The following is an 18,696-nucleotide window of genomic DNA, read 5'->3' as shown; positions in this document are numbered from 1 at the left end:
GGGGGGGGCAGGGCGGGGGAGGGGGGAGTGAATGACATGACATCTGGGAGTAAAGCAGAAAGAAGCACCTGGGAAGGTTTTTGTTTTAGTTTTACCAAGCCCTGCCATGGAGGGATTTTTAAAATTCGTCTTAGATTCATTCCCCTGAATTCCTTCATCTTCTTTATTCTCATACTGGAATTACTGGAAGGTGGTGGGTTTTACCAGTAGAAGAGGAAGGGTGTCTGCAGCTAGAAAGAAACGTCAGGTTGTGTTTGTGGGGCTTACTCACAGGTCACACCAGAGACGTATATGCATAGACAGACACACGCCATTACATACAACATGTATGCGTGCATGTGTGCATTTTATATGCCCCCTTATTTTGACAAAGGGTTCAAAAGGAGAGTACTTTTGGGGAGATTAGTTTCATGTTATTTGCTGCAAAGCACGTAGGGACATTAAGATCAATGTAGAAAGATCCTCTGATATTAGTTACCAGGGAGAGCTTTATTTTCTTGAAGGACTAAAATTAATTCAGAGATAGTTTTAAAATTTGAAAATTGGGACCCATACAATAGTTTTTAAAAGGTACTTGAGATGACAAAGATTAAATTTATTCTTGTCCATCTGTCACTGTGGTATTCCTCTGATGCTACCAGATTAGTTGAAATTCTCCCATTTTAACATTTACCTATCATACTTTTGACATTAGGAGAAACCTTAGGGATATGTAGTATAGCTCCTTTATTTCACAGATAAACTAAGACCCAGGAAAATAAGATGATTTAAATCCACTTGTCAGAGTTGGTTGATAGCACAACCAGGACTAGAAACCAGGCCAGTTCTTGCTGCTGCAGGCTATTGAATAGTTCCGAGTTTGCCTTCTGGAGGCCTACCACAGGTTTTGAATGCCAGCTCTGCTGTTTTCTCAGGCAGGTTACTTAACACTGTGTGTCTCTGTTTCCTCATCTGTAAAATGGGGATAGTAGTACCTGGCTCTTGGGTATTGTGCATATAAGATAACATTGTCTAGTATGTGGAGATTACTTCATAAATGTTAAGTAACACTTTATTGTTACTGCGTAGTCTTCCTGCCTTATTTGGGGAACCCATTCACTGCCTAGTGAATGAAACAAAGTCAGTCTGTCAGTAAAGCCGATCTATATAAACAGTAACGTGGTAGAAGCAACCACACTGATTCGGTCTTTACTTGGCTCAGAACAGGAGTCCCTGTCAGGTCCGGTTTGTGGTGCAAGGGGGTATTTGGTTTAATCTTCCAAACCCACCCAGCATGCCCGTGGCCAAGAGAGGTGACAGTCACATGCCTGATTTAATCCTTGGACTGGACTTTGACCTAAACACTTCGTAAATAGGGGGTCTGGCTGGCTGGGTCAGTAGAGCACACCACTCCTGATCTCAGGGTCTTGAGTTTGAGCTCCACGTTGGGCATAGAGTTTACTAAAAAATAATAATAATTAAAATGAAATTTCCCAAATAGATTTTGTGGCTTTTCACAGAACAGCCAGATTTCTTCTGTAAAGCAAAATAAATTTGATCTCAAGGTAGCTATTTTAATAAGTGACTTGGATATCCCAGACATGTCTACTAAGTGACCCACTTAGAAGTCAGTATTAGAATTTACTTACTAGAAATTTTAGAAGTAAATATTAAGGAAGGACTGACTATAAGGGCTGTTTTCCTCTAATAACACAAATTGGTCCCTACAACACAGGGAAGAATTTTATTGGCAGGGTATGCCTTGCTTCAGCCGCAGCTGCAGAGAAAGATTGGTCTGTCTGAGCATTAGTTTTTTGTTTGTTTTTGGGGGTCTTTTTTAGATCATTGTGTCTCCATTTAACGGACTGTCATTACTTCCTTCCAAGGTCAGAATAGGTTCCGCATGTAAGCCTCGGAACAGAGTGAGCACGCGCAGGGCACCTGGAGTCTTGGAGAATGCATTACCACATAGGTCTGACCGAAGCATCACCTCTTAGTAACAGAAGTTGGGCTTTCTAGTTCATACCATTGGCAGAGCTTAGGGTCTTGCATTCTCTGACCCTCGAATAGTTGAAAACCCCTGATTATTTTGAAGAAAACCATTTGGGTATATCCGTGATTCGTTCAGTCTTTAGGAGTCATTGTTGCCCTTCGGACATCACGTTAGACGCATTCGGGGCAGCATTTGGCGCTGAGCCCGCATGCCACTCTTCAGAGGGGCACCGGGGCATTTCCTCACGCCTGGGGTGAAGGTGTTCTCACATCGCTCTTTACTTGGCATCAGGCTCTCACCCATAGGATGCCAAGAGCAGCGATGCTGTGGGCAAAGCAGACCTGTGACCAGTCTTGACAACTGAATGAAGGCAGGCACTTTTGGGGGCAGGGGAGTATTTTATGATCTATCAAGAAATAAACCTAAGTAGAAAGTAGATTTGATTTATCTGCTTTTTTATTTAATTTTGTCTCTAAAAATGATAGTACAGTTTTCCCGCTATCCCACTCTACTTAGGAAAGGGAAAGGCAGCTGCAATATATTATCAGTGATAGATTTTTAGTGACTGTAAAGCACTTTTTAATGTAGTAAGTCAGTGATTGGGAGAGGCTTTACTTTGTCAAATATGACATCATGTTCAGAATCACTCTTACTACGCTGCATAGCAATTCTAGCCTTCTGGAAGCATCAAACCATGTTTTAGGCTTCATAGCCCACAAATTGAGCCAGGTGGCTTCTGAATGGTGTTACTGCAAAACATTTCCCATTGAACAGATGAATGTGTCTGTGTTCCATTTTTTTAATGGAGTTGAGATTCAGTGACTTTAAAGTTTGAATGCCTCTCAGACTTCTCAGTGTAAAGAACCCTCCAAGGTTTGTCAGCCATACAGTCACCTCTGGAGGCTCTGGTTGGAAGGGAACTCTTCAGTAAAGGGAAAATCCCGCAATTCCAAGTTTCTCTCCCTTAACATGTTGCTGAATGCGGCATTACGTGCTAAGAAAACTGGAATAATGTCGGTCAGGCCGGATGAACTCCTGGCAAGCCTTTTAACCTTTTTTTGGTTCCAGTCCGTTTAGACAGCGGAACACTGGTCAGCGTTTGCCTGTGTACGCAGCTTTGTTACAGACACTGCTTGTAACCTTCCTTTGTGATTAGGTACGATCATTAAGATGGTTTTGGTTTTTAAATATAGGCAGTGGTCACAGAGCTAGACTTCACAGCCGTGTTGTTAGACCAAACTGGAAGTTTATTGATAACGTAGCTTATAAGGTGTTTGTTTAACCTTACTTATGAATACCTTACACATTTTGTTGTTCAGTTTTGTAAGTTGTGTTCTTTAACAGGCATGAATAGGATTCAGGGGGGAGGGGGCTTGCTTTCAGATATGTGAAAACCAGCAGACCTCTTTGTTGGGAAGTTCCTCGCAATGCTGTATAAAGAAGTTTGCACAGTCATATATAGTTTTTAGAAAATTCCAGCCTACCTAAAACCTCCTGGAAATGAATTTGCAAAATCATGAGGAAGTGAATAGATCTGATTTTTTTTTTCCACTAGGAATTTCTAGAACAGTTAATTCATTTGTGATTAATTTGCTTAGGTAGAAGAACAGGAACTTTAAAAAATTTTTTTTCCTTTAACTGAGATTTGAGGTACTGTGAGTTTTTTACTTGGTATGTTATTCCAAACTTAACAGTTAAGACACGGTGCCTGAATGTAGGTCTAGTTGTTCTTGAAACTCTCATTTTGGGCTAAAGCTTACAAAAAAAAAAAAAAGTTTTTATGTGATTTAAAAGGGCAAATACTCAGTGTTAAAGAGTCACATATTTTGATCCTTCATACCAAGCAGCCCTCTGGAGGTCTCTGCAGCTGCCACCAACTACTTGGGGAACAAAAGAAATGGTCTCTGTTTTTAGCCAGAGTCCTGCTAGAAAGACAGGAGTCTACCTTGAGAAGTCTCCCTATCCTCTTGCAGTGCCTGTTGGCACAAAGCAAAGTGGTTTCAGCCAAAGGGAAGAGAAAGCCGATCCTTAGTTTGCAAAACCCACCTAACCTTTGCTAAGCATGACCCTCATTGCTTTCTCTTTAATGACGGTGGAGCTGGCTGTCACAGTGGTGCCAACCAGGGTTTCGTTTGCTCTCTCCTAGATATGGGTTTGTGGAGTTTGATGATCTGCGCGATGCAGATGATGCTGTGTATGAGCTAAATGGCAAAGACCTTTGTGGTGAGCGAGTAATTGTTGAGCATGCCCGCGGCCCCCGTCGAGATGGCAGTTACGGTTCTGGACGCAGTAAGCATTGAAAAGGGCATTTGTATCAATGCCCTACATGCCTTTGTTGTTGAATGTTAATTTTTTAAGTAATTGATTAATTAATTAATGTTACACTGAAATGTATTGCTATTTAAGCTATTTGTTTTATAAATTATGTATCTTTTTAAATGTAAAATTGCAAATAAACATCTTTGATACTGTTTAATTTTAATTTAATTAATGACAAAGTACTTGTTTTAATACTTCATAAATATGTTTAATGATGTGTGTTTGTGTTGTTTTTTTTTCTCTGTAATGCAATTGTTTAACATAGATTTAACAAAGACCTCAATGTTTTAATTAAAAGAATCCTTTGAGGCTAAGATGACTGCCTGTTCCATTTGCTGACCTTGGGTTACCTTTCCATGCGTGGCTCTTTGAACCATTGTGGCCCTTGGCTGACCAAAACAGGAAGCCATGTGACGACCGCAACCTTTCCCCATTAGACCTGGGTGGTGAGGATCCCAAGGGTTAGACACAGATGAGATTAAACTGAAATAGGTGCCTGAAACTCTTTTTTTCGTATAAAATATTCACAAAAACTTTAATCACTGTGAGTAACACCAGTAACTGATTTAGTAATTTGGTTACTTATTTCTAAATTGATACATTGTTAATAGTTTTAATTTATGCATGTTAATTTTAAATATAATATTAATGAATATATATACTTACCACTTTGTAAATTAAATTAAATTTCATGTTTAGTTGATTGCTTTTTTAAAAAAACCAATCTAGTTTAGAATTACGGGGCGGGGACTGAGCTAAAATAGCTGTGCTGTTGTGGGGTGGGGTGAGTGGTACACTCGGGGGTATGTGTTGTGTCCCTTCTTCCTCTTCCTCCACTGAAGTAATGTTACCTGTTTGAACCTTCCAAAGGTGGATATGGTTATAGAAGAAGTGGCCGAGATAAATATGGCCCTCCTACCCGTACAGAATACAGACTTATTGTGGAGAATTTGTCAAGTCGGTGCAGCTGGCAAGACCTAAAGGTTTGGGCCTCGTTTACCTTCTGGGATAAGGTTGGGGAGCAGTTCAGCTCGGGAAAGAGATCATTTTGTGCAGACCCATGCGAACACAGAGTGCAGTGGTATTATGTGTTTGAATGTTTTCCCAAAGCCTGGAAAATTCTCTAAAGGTTCCAGGGGCTCCTGGCGGGCTCAGTCAGTGGAGCATCTAACTCATGATCTCGAGGCTGTAGGTTCAAGCCCCGTGTTTGGTGTAGAGATTGCTTAAAACCAGTCTTTTTAAAACGTAAAAATAAAAACTTTAAAAGCTTCCATAGGAGTACAAAAGACATCAGAATCTCGCTATTACTGTACATCAGGGGACCATCACTCTAGAGACAAGCTATGTTAAATTTTCCACTGTGTCGAGGGTGTTGTAGAGAGAGATGCCATTGTAGTTCCTCACCAACCAAAGAAGAAGTCGCAACCACCACTCTTTCCTGCGACACTAGCTGTAATATGCACGTTTGTGTCAGCTTCCAGTGGAGCTCCTCATGGGTGAGAACGACTGTCTGACTCATGTTCTTTCATAAGGTTTTGTTGTGGTGTTGCCCACACCACAAGGTGGTGACCATCCCTTGCACTGATCCCAGCTTATCTTCTGACAACTGTTTTTAAGCTCTGTAGGGAAGAGAGGCTGGAGTGTCTTAACCTGAATGGTGGAAGGACAGAAGAAAAGGATAGTGTGACTTTCCACTCTCACTTCTCGTTTTGAGTCCATCAGGAAACAGGCGCGCGGGCAGAACGAGCGAGTGAGTCTGTTTAGGTTCAGCAGAAAGTAGTTAGGGATCTTACCTTCATGTGGTTTTAACTCATCAAAGCAGTTTTGTATCCTTTTTCCCTTTTTGAAGTTGCTCCCAGTAGTCTTTAGATGGTTTGGTCTTAGCACAAGAGGCAAGAGCAGGACCTACGCTGGCGTTTTCTTCTGGCACTCGGTGCTGTTGTCAGCAGTGGAGGAGGCCCTCACGGAGTGTCTGCTAGCGGGCCTGTGCTCACTGCAGGAATGGCTCCAGTGCTCCGAGAGTTCACGGTTGAGTGCTGTGGGGAGAAACTGGGGAAGGCTTTCAGACTTTTGGTTAAAATGAAGCTTTGCCAGTGTCTTCAGTTGATTTCATCCTTCTGTACCTTTGGTAATTTCACTGTCTGGAAAGGAGAGTAATAGAGCAAGCAGGTGCCTTGTAAGTCAGAGCAGACTTAACAGGGTTCTGGAGCCCACCTGTCTGCAGTGAATCCCAGCTCGGCCACCTGTCAGTTATTTTACCAAGTTACGTTCCTCTTGTGCCTCGTATTTTTCAGCTATAAAAATGGCATTAATACTCATTTTTACTCAAAGTTATTGTGCAAATCGAATGCAATTTAATATAAAAAGCCCAAGAACAGTTCCTGGCACAATAAATGCTAACTGTTAGTCGAAGAAATGCAAAAGTAAATTTCAGGGCTATTGGTTGTTTCTAAAATGTATAAATTTCATAACACCCAATGATGTTGAGATGAAATTTATATAGTAGTCTACCTCCAGAGGCATTGAGACTTGGTAGTTTGACCCATCGGGTGGGATAAGTAGTATTAATTCAGATTCTGAAGTCTGTCTCCTTAAAGTCTTATATTCTACTTTTCTGTTCTGCAAAATGGGGGAAATAATTGTATCTGTCTCACGTTAGGAGTTTAATTAAATCGTATAAACATTTAATAGCTGCTATTACTAATAATTTGGAAGTATGGTGGAAGTATAAAACAAAAGTAGTGACATTCTCTAAGCCCTTTTACCAGAGTTAGCATACATCTCAACCTGTCCAAGACAGTCGCAGTCTTGGCATAACTTAACGGCATCTTCATTCAGTCTCAGAGGTGTCCAAATTTGGGTGATAAATTATATGGACACCCTGTTTTTTACCCAGAACCCCCACTCCTGCAAATAATTCAGTTGAGAGAATTTGCAAAGATGTTCCTTTGCTGGATTATGAGTAATAGCCAGAGACTGTATAACCTGAAATTCGCAACAGTTGGGGAATCCTCGGAAATAGTATCGGGCACACTAATTATGGAGATTATATGTTAAGACATGTAAACATTTTATGATGCAATGAGCAGAGAAGGTATTGAATGGCATGTGTTCAGAGGAAAGCAGTAACAAAAATTAACTGTTGAGCATTTATACAGCCCACAAATGTTCATTAAGTATCTACTGCATACAAAGAAGTGTGGGGAAATGAGCCAGAAGGCCTTAAGTTCTGAATTTATCTAAATGTCATGGTCTTTTCAAACACTAATCTGATCTCATCTTATTTATACATCACTTTTATTTTATTTTTTTTAAACATTTATTTGTTTATTTCTTTTAGAGAGAGAGAGCAGGGGGAGGGGAAGAAAGAAAATCTCAAGCAGCCTCCCCACTGAGTGTGGAGCCTGACATGGGGCTCGATCTTATGACCCTGAGAACATGACCTGATCCAAGATCAAGAGTCAAACGCTTAACCGTCTGAGCCACACAAGGCACCCCCACTTTATTACTTTTTTTAGTGTTTGTTTATTAATCTCTACACCCCGTGTAGGGCTTAAACTCACGACCCCAAAATCAAGAGCCAGTGCTCTTCCAACAGAGCCAGCCAGGCACCCCTTAGACATCACTTTAGTATTTATCTAGCATGTTAGTTGTATTCTCCCACTGGATTGTATTAACTCCTCAGAGAGAACGAGCAAAGAGGCTTACAGTAGTGAAAGGACTGAAGGGACATGGGTCGTCCTTGAACCTTTGAAGCCAGAGCTTCACAGTACCGTTTTGTTTCCTTTCTATCTTTGTTTTGAAGAAATGCTATAACAGTAATTTCATATTTTTTAAGTTTAATTTATTTAAGTCATCTCTACAGCCAACGTGGGGCTCAAACTCATGACCCTGAGATCAAGAGTCACATGCTTTTCCGACTGAGCCAGCCAGGCACCCCTACCAACAATTTTAAGTAAAACTGAGGTGCTAATCTCATAATCCCTTTATGGATATGTTTATATGTTACCCTGGATAGTTGTCAACATTTATACGTGTTTTCAAACAAGGATTTATAATGAAATGTGAAAGCCCTAACTTTGACATTTACTCACGTGGTAACATGAGTATCTAAAGCTGTTATACGCAAACAGCTTGCCACGATACAATTTAGAGAATGATAGTTAAAAAATGTTCCTATTCACACATAACTGTTTAAAGGAATAAATATTTATTGTCTCTGCCACTCACCGGATGCTGTAGAGAATGGTTGGTATGTAGGTGGAGGTATTTTAAAGAGTAAACTTCATTCTGAAGAAAGCTAGTTTTTCTTCCCAAAGGAAAGGGAAAACTTTTGTTATAATTGCATTAGACATTTTAACAAAATGTATCATAACCTATTGAGTGACTTTCCTTTTTTCTTTTTTTTTTTCTTTTTTCTTTTTTCTTTTGTTAAGGATTATATGCGTCAGGCAGGAGAAGTGACCTATGCAGATGCGCACAAGGGACGCAAAAATGAAGGAGTGATTGAATTTGTGTCTTATTCCGATATGAAAAGAGCTTTGGAAAAGTTAGATGGAACTGAAGTCAATGGCAGAAAAATCAGATTAGTTGAAGACAAGCCGGGTTCTCGACGACGCCGGTCCTACTCCAGGAGCCGGAGCCACTCGAGGTACTGCTGGTGTCTGCGTGTCGGCGCTTGCTGTCAGTTCGTTAACGAGTACTTAGATGGATAATCCACTTCCATTCTCCTGTTGAATTCTGAGTGCATGGTTCTGTCTGGTTCAGTAACTCCGAACTTTGAACTGAACGGTTATTTGCAAAACTCTTGAACTCTTACATCATGAGTACAAATCGAAATTCTTTCTCTGAGGCAGATACGGGTGACATATTTTCATATTTTTTTCTTTGGTACCCCGGATCCTACCCTTACTGGGGACAGACATGGCGAGTAGACCCTTAGCTTACTTTCCCAAACACCACCTACTCAAGAGTGGCGACTTTCTTCTGCAGCCACTGCTCTGCACTAGGCCAGGCACCTGTGAACGAGACAAATACAGTCCATGCCCTCATGAGACTCAGCCTAGTGGAGAAAACAGGCATTGAGCAAATAATGACCATCACGATAAGTGTATGGCAAAGGAAATGTACACAGCTCTAGTTTGGAGAACTGACAGGGGCTTCTCTAAGGACACGTCATAGAGGCTGAGCTCTAAAGGAGAAGCTGGAGGTGGCAGGGGGAGAGGTTATTAGTGCCATTCTGCCTCTAGCAGAGGGCAGCAGCACGAGAGCGGCTCGAGATGAGGCAGTGAAGGGCCGGATCCTGCCGACCCACGGGCCAGGATGAGGATTGAAGAGCAGTGGGAAGTCACTAGGGACTCGTCTAAGCTCTTCAGGTTTGGCTTTGTTTCTAATTTTTTTCTTAAGGAAATTTTCAAATACATAAAGCATTAGAGAAAATAGGTTGGTGAGCCCTGAATTCCCTTATGCCTGTCCCCCATCCAGCTGTGTTACTTGTTGCTTTGCCAGTCTTTTCTCCCCACCCCTCCCATTGCCTCGTTTAAGGCAAGTCTGGGCATCCTGTCATTCTACCTGTAATTATTTCAGTATGTACGTCTAAAATCTAACACCATGATGCCATATTACAGCTAGCCAGTTTGTGCTCGGGTTTCCCCAGTTGTCTCAAATGCGTGTTTTTGCGTTTGGTTCATATTAGGACCCCAGCCAGGTCTGCACGTGGCCGTTAGATGGCATGTCTCTTCATCCTTTTTTAATCACTCGTATGTCCTCCTTTGTCCTTTTTTTATTCTCCATGCATTCAGTTGAAGAAACAGTTGCATTCTTTGAAGACCCTCTCCTAGTGGAGATTCTTCTGATGGCATCTCGTGGTGATATTTATCATGTTCCTTTATTCTACCTCCGATATTTCCTATAAACTCCTCGTTAGGTGTTGAGGCATTTAGAGTAAGGCCAGTATTTCAGCAGGTGACCTTCATAAGTCGTACTTTATACTTCCTGTCGCTACTCACGTGGTGTCCGGCTGTCCCGCTGTGCATGATGGGGAAGCGCATCCGTGTGTCCGGGGCTGAGCCTAGGCCGTGCGTCACAGAGTCTGCAACAGTCCGCCTGACAGTCCTAGCGTCTGTTGAGCCTCCCTCCCTGGAGCCGTTCAGTCACTGTGGCCAAGTGATGACTTTCTAACTTCGTTATTCTTTTTGCGTTTAAAGGCTATAATTCTGTCGATTATTGCCATTCTTGTTGGTCTCAAATACAATTTTAATAGGAAATTGAAAATGAAAGTTTAACACCTTTGTTTACCAACTTTTAGAATTTTAAATGTGCCCCAGGGTTTCCCAAAGGTAATGATGAGAGTGGTGGTTTAGTTATTAGTATCCTTTTGAAGGAATTCTCAGGTGCGGATACGTATATAACGTTTCATCTGCTGCAGTCCACATTTTTTATGCTCAGATCGTTCTGTCTTGGCCATTGGGAGCCCTTCAAGTTGGTTGCTGTGTCTTCAGTATCTTGGTTTTCATATGAATATGCTTCACTATGTATTTTCTCTTTTTATTCCGATCATTTTCAGACATCAACGAACAGTTCATGAGCACCCGTGTCCTCTCCTTCCAGCTTCAGTTGTTAGCATTTTGCCCCCTTTGTCTTCCTCTGTGTGTGTGTGTTTACGCACGCGCCCTGTACGTGTACTTGGCTGTAGCATCTTCAGGGAAGTTGAGGCCCTGATGCTTCACCCCTGAATACTTTGCATGTGTCTCCGTGAATGAGGATCACCGCATTTATATTTTCTTACCTAAGAACCTCAACAGCGATTCCCTGAAGCCCTCTTCTGTCCAGGCCGTTTTCAGATTTCTCCAGTGGTTCCACAGAGGTCTTTGTGTTTCCTGACCAGAATCCAGTCTGGTCTTGCATCGTAAGAGGTCGTGTCAGAGCTCTCTGGTCTGAAGCAGCTCCCTCCCCCCACCCTCCCGGCGGCATTGACTTTTTATGTATGTGTTTTTTTAAGTAGTATCCCACACTCTGACTTTTCTGTTTCCTCTTGGCATTGATGAACTTGTACTTTATCCCCTGCTTCCCTGAAACTGGAGTCGGGTCTAGAGAGGTGTGATGGAGATACAGGTTAAATGTATGTGGCAAAAGTCCTTTCGTAGATGGTGGTGCTCAGCAGTCTTTGAACGTTTCCCTCTTTCTGCCCTGATGAGATGTTCTAGACCCATCTTGTATATTCCCTGCCCTACTCTTGGAATCAGCCTTTTCCCCAGGAGCCCTGGTTACTGTGGAAGTAAAGCAGAGTTCACAGATTTGGCCTTTTAAAGATTTTTTTAGAGCTTGAGTGTGTTTTTAAAACGGCTCTCTGGTCACAGTAAGTGAATTGATAGGTCAAGGGCAAAAGTGTTCACAGGAAGGCTAGTAAAGAAGCTTGAGGGAGCGAGACTGATGGGGATGGTGTGGTCGGGGGCAGCAGCAGTGGCGGGTAGCTGCAGATGAACAGGCAGATCATTAGTACAGAAGAGGACGAGGGGAGAGGAAAGAGTCCAGGTGGCTCTGGTTTCTGGTATGAGGAACTGGGTAAGTAACAGTGGCATCGGCGGAAGAAAGGCAGGAACCCAGCAAAAAGAGTGGGCATGGGGGAGAGAGGCTCAGGATTAGAGGTGCTGAGTTTCAGGGAACCGTGCAGGTGGAATGTTTGCAAGTACTGGATCCTTGGACCTACAACAGTGGACAGGGTTCTCTTTCAACTTTGAGTCTGGGCACAGCCAATGCCAGACATGTTTTTCAATTTAAAAATGTCTTACTATTCAACTAGCCTTTTGTCAGCAACTACTAAAGAATATTCTCTCCCCCAGGTCTCGTTCCCGAAGCAGACATTCTCGAAAGAGCAGAAGCCGAAGCGGCAGCAGCAAAAGCAGCCATTCTAAGAGCAGATCTCGGTCCAGGTGGGTCTTCCCTGGTGTGAGCAGAGGCGGTCAGCAGGGCACACCTGGACCGTGTCCCACTTCGGTCTTCGTCATGCTGCCAGTCTTCCCTCACGTGACCCAGGTTTTCCGGCTTGGGACCGCAGTCGGGGTGCAGAAAGCGGTCCTGGGCCAGTGCCCGCCGCGCATTGTACAGTGGGGCAGCGCGCCCACACTTCCCTCTAGTCGTCTGTCCTCACGGGCGGTGTGAGGCCGCGTGTGACCCCGATGCCTGTGTCTCCTCAGGTCAGGCTCCCATTCCCGGAGCAAGAGCCGCAGCCGCAGCCAGAGCCGCAGCCGCAGCAAGAAGGAGAAGAGCCGGAGCCCCAGCAAGGACAAGAGCCGCAGCCGCAGCCACAGCGCCGACAAGCGCCGCAGCAAGAGCAAAGACCAGGCCGAAGAGAAGATCCAGAACAGCGACAGCGCCGGGAAGTCCAAGAGCCGGAGTCCCAGTCGGCATAAAAGCAAGAGTAAGAGCCGAAGCAGGAGTCAGGAGAGGCGAGCGGAGGAGAAGCGAGCGAGCGTGAGCAGGAGCAGAAGCAAGGAGAAGAGCCGGAGCCAGGAGAAGGGCCCCCACAAGAGCCGCAGCCGCAGCCGCAGCCAAGGGGGCAGCCGCAGCCGCAGCCGCAGCAAAGACAAGCGGAAGGGAAGGAAGAGGAGCCGCGAGGAGAGCCGCAGCCGCAGCCGCAGCCACAGCCACAGCAAGAGCGAGCGGAGCAGAAAGCGGGGCGGCAAGCGAGACAGCAAGTCCGGCAGCAGCAAGAAGAAGAAGAAGGAGGACGCCGAGCGCTCGCAGTCCAGGTCGCGGTCCCGCTCGGCGTCCAAGGAGCGGGAGCACGCCAAGGCCGAGTCCGGCCAGAGGGAGGGCCGAGGGGAGAGTGCTGATGCCGGCCCCCATCAGGAGACCCGGTCCAGGTCGAGGTCCAATTCCAAGTCCAAACCCAACCCTCCGTCAGAATCACGCTCCAGATCAAAGTCTGCTTCAAAAACCCGGTCTCGGTCCAAGTCCAGATCCAGGTCTGCGTCCAGATCGCCGTCTCGGTCTAGATCCAGGTCCCACTCGCGGTCCTAACTGGCTACGACCACAGCTGGAACTCCCCGAGAAGTCTTTTGTACATGTTCGGTAGCCGTAGCACACGTGATCCAGTAGAACATATGTCACTGCTGTACATTTTTAACTCCCCTAATGGTGTGTCTACAATTGTTCAATCTAAGTGCTTCCTCTCCGTAAAGCCTCCTGGCACCAGGCCTTCCTGCTCGACTGAAAACAATCTTCTCTTTGAAAACCCCCTTGACTCATGGCCCCCAGTAGACTGTCCAAACCGCCGCGGCCCTCAGCCTGGCCTTTCCTACAGGGAGCTCAGTACCTGGACGGCTTTCAGGCTGGAACGCTGACATAGGTAGGTACGGTGAGTTCAGCCATTTTTGCCCTCGAATTGATGCCCTTTGATGTTTGCCATTTAGTGAAAGTGCGAAGTCTTAAGTTTCCTACCACTTTGGTTTCATACTTTTGGACTTAACAAAGTTGTGAATAGCACAGTCGAGGAAAATTGATACCTGCAGTAACCCATAGGAAATAAACTGTAGGGTTCCATAGTCTGGTATTGTGATTATATTGTTTTATATTAAAAAAGAAAAGAAAAGAATTTTTTTTAATTTTATTTTTCCCCGTCTTGCAAAGTATAGTGACCCCTGTTTCCATTAAATTTGAATAAAGACTATTTTTGCTTGACAAAATTTCACGGTGTTTGAATCCAAGTTGCATCTCCTGATCTGTCTCGGTGTTCCTTCCCTTAGCGTAGAAAGTTCAGAGTGTCACGTTCCCGGAGGTCACCCGTGAGTGGGTAGGGAGCCAGCCTTGATTCCTACAGGATTTTTCTCACCCAGCAGAATAAAGGCAGATTTCTTAGGCATTTACGGTCCTTCCTCTCAAGAATCTTAATGGCCAAGCTAATGAGAGAGAAATGGATCAGTTCGGGAACTCAGCACCACCAGATGAGTTCTTCTCGAACAGAGAACTTTTTCCTCCGTGCTGTTGTATTTCTTGCCATGGAGCTGACGTAGCGAACCGCATCACCTTCGGGTTTGGACTAACCGAAAGCCAGGAAGAAAAACAATGTTGGATTACCTCTGTTCACTCCTTCTCTGTGTTGCTTGTCTGGCCTAGCTCTGAAGAAAGGACCAGAGGTACGGTGGTTCCAGTCGGGTCTCCACCCCCTGAGGGAGTGTTGAGAGGCGTCAAGAGCAGGGAGGAAGCTTGAGGGCCTGCATTGCATGCTGTGGCAAGCTTGGGAGGGGAGGTCACTTCACGGACTGCTGCCTAGGAATGTGCTGGCGGCTGTTCCTTGGAGTAAAATAATGTTCTCTCACCTGCTGTAGACCGTACCTTGTATGGGAAGACAAAGTCAGTGTTTCTTGCCCCTCCTGGGGTTCGTGGTCTGGTTGCAAATGAGAAATGTCGCTAGGGTCAAAAGTGGGCATTCAGAGGAGGGACTTGTAACTTCCTCTGGGTTCAGGGACCTCTTGAGGAGACAGTACTTGGGCTGAACCTCTAGAGATGTGGGGATGGAAGGCAGTCCTTTAGAGAGAAAAAAAAACAACCCACCTGTGTCAGAGCCGTGGAGTTGGGGAAGCGCGGGGCAAGATGCCCAGGGAGCGTGGAGTGTGACGCTGGGGATTGAGAAGCAAGTTCGGCACATGGATTGGGTCACAGCGCTTCGAATGCTGGGAGGAGGAATTTGGCCTTGGCCCCGTAAGCGCTGGGAACGTGGGAAATACTTAAACAGGAGGGTACGGGTTGTAGCGCCAGGCACTGCCAGGTCGAGCTGACAGAATGTGGGAGACTGGAGGCTCCAAAAGCAGCAGCAGTCCGGGGAACTCAGTACACTTGACCCTCGGACGACACGGGTTTGATGGTGCAGGGCCACGGATACCTGTTTTCTGATACAGAACTGTAAGTTTTTTCCTTACGATCTTCTTGACATTCTCTGTCCTCTCGCCGTATCGTAAGGACACCGTATCTGTAGAGCGTACACAGTGTGTATTCAGTGACTTCCAGTCAACAGGCTAGTAGTAGTTAGGTTTGGAGAGGGTCGAGTTACATGCAGATTTTTGACTGGAAGGGGGACAGCGCCCCTAAACCTTGTGTGAAGGGCCGACTGTCATTGCAGATGCTGTGGGGCCTGAGCAAAGGCAGTGACAGGAGGGAACAGAAGAGGGTTCAGTAGGTGACCAGGGGAAAGGAGCTGTCAGAGGTGATCCAAGATGCTCCTGAAGCCTGAGGAATGGCGAAGACGAAGGTGAGTTCAGTTTTGGGAACATGGGGTTTCAGGGACTGGAACCTCGCTCAGACTCCCTGAAGCTTTCCCCCCATCGTGACAAGATGAGGGCTCCAGCCAGGAGAATTCCCACTGCCTCACATCTCATGTTGGTCTCCAGTAGGTGATGAGAACCCAACATTTCCTAATTTTATAAGGATGGGGACATTTCTTTGGGCATATTTTTTTCTTTCACAAGTTTAAAATAATTAAAAATTCAACTTCATTTTACTGTCTAACAGCAGCTCTTCCCAAATTCCCTTCCAAGCTTTTTCCGTTCATCCATATTCTAAACATAATTCATCATGTTTGTATAATTTAATGCTGTCATTTAACTACATGAGCATTGAGAAGTTCTCGCTTAAATGTTGAAGGCCCGTAAGCTCTAACCAAATGAATTTGTTAGCACATGCAAAGAGTATAAAGGACAGAAATGCCACTTGTACATAGAAGGGATTGGCAGTCGTTTTTCCCCAGCAGCTTTAAATTCATTTATGTTTGATTCTGAACAAAAAGTTAAAAGATCAAGAGAAAATGGAAACTCACCTGTTGGGAGTTGCAGGCATGCACCAGAGACCAGTACTGTCCCATCCATTCTTCATCCCGCTGTCACACCACCCTGGGGTAAGTATTGTTAGGTTCAGCTGCAGCCGAAGAGACCGCAGCACGCTGTCCACCCATCCCCAACAATGCTAGGTTCCTGTTTGAGTGCCTTTTGTATGCCAAGCACTGGTCTAAGGCACTGGGAATAGTGTATGAAAAGTCAGAGAAGGCCCCTCTTCTCATGGAACATACCTGCTGCTTATGGACTGGGGTCACAGGGCTTGCCTCGTGATGGTGTCAGTACTGTCAGTACTGGTGTCAGATGCTGGGCCAGTCAGCAGTCACCAGCAAATCACTGCAAGGCCTTCTGTCTCGCCAGCCCTTAGAAAAGGTGAAATACAGTGCTTGTTCTAGGCTGTACTGTTTCTTCTAGATAACTCTGGCCAGAAGACAGCAATAATACTTGAGGGTAAAGTGGGGTCCTGCCTGTACCTCCCTGCCCCCCAGCAGCCCAAGGGAAGAAAGACCTTGGGAAGCTGAAGAGGAAGGCCCTAAATCTGAGTCATTGGCCTACCTGCATCTACTACGAGCTAGGTGCTTTTATGTACATCAGTACCTAGTCCCTTTTTTAAAGGCAAAGACAAAAGCTCAGAGAGGTGAAGTGATTTTCCCAATGTAACACAGCTAGTGACAAAGCTAGATTAATTTTTAAATATCTCTGGTTCTCCTCCCTTGTAAAATTTCATCACTTGATATGATTACAGGAAGGTATCTAAAGTCACAACAGCTAGGATTTGAGCTCAGGTTCAAGTCCCACAGGGTTCCTACAAGACAGTCTGCTTTCCTAGAACAACTTCTAAGTTGCTGCAAGACAATGCCACGGACCCCCTGCTGTGAATAAACTGTAATTGCCCCATCATTTGATCAAGACTCAAAGTCTTGCCTGGGTGCCCATTTGTCCAAGCCCAGGCCATCATCCCACATTGTACATGCCAAGGAGTGAAGAGGAGGAGGGTGGCTCATTTCAGCTTCTGCAGTGGGAAATGTGCATTGATGTCCACAAAAAATGACTCAGTAGGGAATTTCCCCGAAGTAGGAGACAGCCAAAGAAATACAGACTCCTCTGCGACCTCTTTGGATGCTCAAAATCCACACACGCCCTTTTCTAGACTTAATCTCCTGCTGCCCCTCCCCACCCAAAAAGAGTGGAAGACAAAAATGAGAACAAAAAGGGTGAGGAATAGAAAACAGTAACAAATGTGGTAGATAATAAACGATCAATAATTACTTCACAGGTGAATCCTACCAAACTTTTTTTAAAGATTTTATTTTTTTGAGAAAGCCAGCTCTTGAGCGAGCACGGGGGGGGGGGGGGCAGAGGAAGAAGGAGAAGCAGGCTCCACTCCCCCACCAGAGCAGGGAGCCTGCTTCTCCCTCTGCCTCTGCCGCTCCCCCTGCTCGTGATCTCTCTCTCTCTCACTCTCAAATTAAGTAAATAAAATCTTTAAAAAAAAAAAAAAAAGACCACCAAAAAACTACTAGAACTGATTAATATAGTAAATTCACAGGATGCAAAGTTGATGTACAGAAATCTGGCACATTCCTATACACTGATAATGAAGCAACAGAAAGTGAAATTAAGAAACCAATCACATTTACAGTTGCACCAAAAACAGTAAAATATCTAGGAATAAACCGAAGAGGTGAAAGACTTGTACTCTGAAAACTATAAAACACTGATGAAAGAAATTGAAGATATGGCCAAAAAAAAAAAAAGGAAAGACATTCCATGCACGTGGGTTGGAAGAACAAATACTGTTCAAGTGTCTTTTATACTCGAGGCAATCTACAGATTTAATGCAATTCTTATCAGAATAAACAACAGCATTTTTCACAGAACTAGAACAAATAATCCTAAAATTTGTATGGAACCACAAAAGACCTTGGAGAGCCAAAGCAGTCGTGAAAACGAGAAACAAAACAGGAGGTATCATGATTCCAGATTTCAAGTTATGACAAAGCAGTAATTAAAACAGCATGGTGCTGGCATAAAAATAGACACATTGATCAATAAAATAGAATGGAAAGCCCAGAAATAAACCCACAATTGTATGGCCAATTAATCTTTGACAAAAGAGAAAGGATTATAAAATGGGAAGACAACAGTCTCTTCAACAATGGTGTTGGGAGAACTGGGCAGCCACATGTAAAAGAATGATGGAGCACTTTATTTCACTGGACACAAAAAATATACTCAAAATGGATTAAAGACCTAAATGTGAGACCTGAAATGATAAAAATCCTAGAAGAGAGCACAGGCAGTAATTTCTCTGACGTCAGCCATAGCAATATCTTTCTAGATAGTTTCCTGAGGCAAGGGAAATAAAAGCAAAACTATTAGAACTACATTTAAAAAGTTTCTGTACAACAAAGGAAATGATCAACAGAAGGCAACCTACTGAATGTGAGAAGATATTTGCAAATGACATACCTGATAAAGGTTAGTATCCAAAATATATAAAGAACTGATACAAGTCAATACACACACACACACACACAAATCCAATTTAAAAATAGGCAGAAGACATGAACAGAC

At 44.2% G+C, this 18,696-nt stretch overlaps 1 protein-coding gene and 1 long non-coding RNA gene across 2 annotated transcripts in view; one reads left to right on the top strand and one right to left on the bottom strand.

Annotated features, from left to right (window-relative positions):
- The window catches only part of SRSF4 (serine and arginine rich splicing factor 4), a 26,556-nt gene extending 12,584 nt beyond the window's left edge, over nt 1-13,972 (top strand). Inside the window, exons 2-6 of the mRNA XM_040619139.1 lie at nt 4,119-4,261; nt 5,162-5,274; nt 8,728-8,942; nt 12,133-12,222; nt 12,487-13,972. Of these exons, the coding sequence (XP_040475073.1) occupies nt 4,119-4,261; nt 5,162-5,274; nt 8,728-8,942; nt 12,133-12,222; nt 12,487-13,312 (1,387 nt within the window). The 3' untranslated portion in view covers nt 13,313-13,972. The remainder of the gene's footprint in view (nt 1-4,118; nt 4,262-5,161; nt 5,275-8,727; nt 8,943-12,132; nt 12,223-12,486) is intronic.
- LOC103666474 lies at nt 5,281-17,521 on the bottom strand. Its single transcript, XR_005831536.1, has 3 exons — nt 16,353-17,521; nt 16,104-16,176; nt 5,281-6,432 (listed from the first exon to the last, which is right to left on the bottom strand). It is a non-coding gene; the product is annotated as an uncharacterized LOC103666474 (long non-coding RNA).
- Nucleotides 17,522-18,696: the final 1,175 nt, after the last annotated feature.

Source organism: Ursus maritimus, unplaced genomic scaffold, assembly GCF_017311325.1.
Source record: "Ursus maritimus isolate PB19 unplaced genomic scaffold, ASM1731132v1 scaffold_32, whole genome shotgun sequence".
NCBI lineage: Eukaryota > Metazoa > Chordata > Mammalia > Carnivora > Ursidae > Ursus > Ursus maritimus.
The sequence above is the reverse complement of the archived record's forward strand: the minus strand, read 5'-3'. Positions and strand labels throughout refer to the sequence as shown.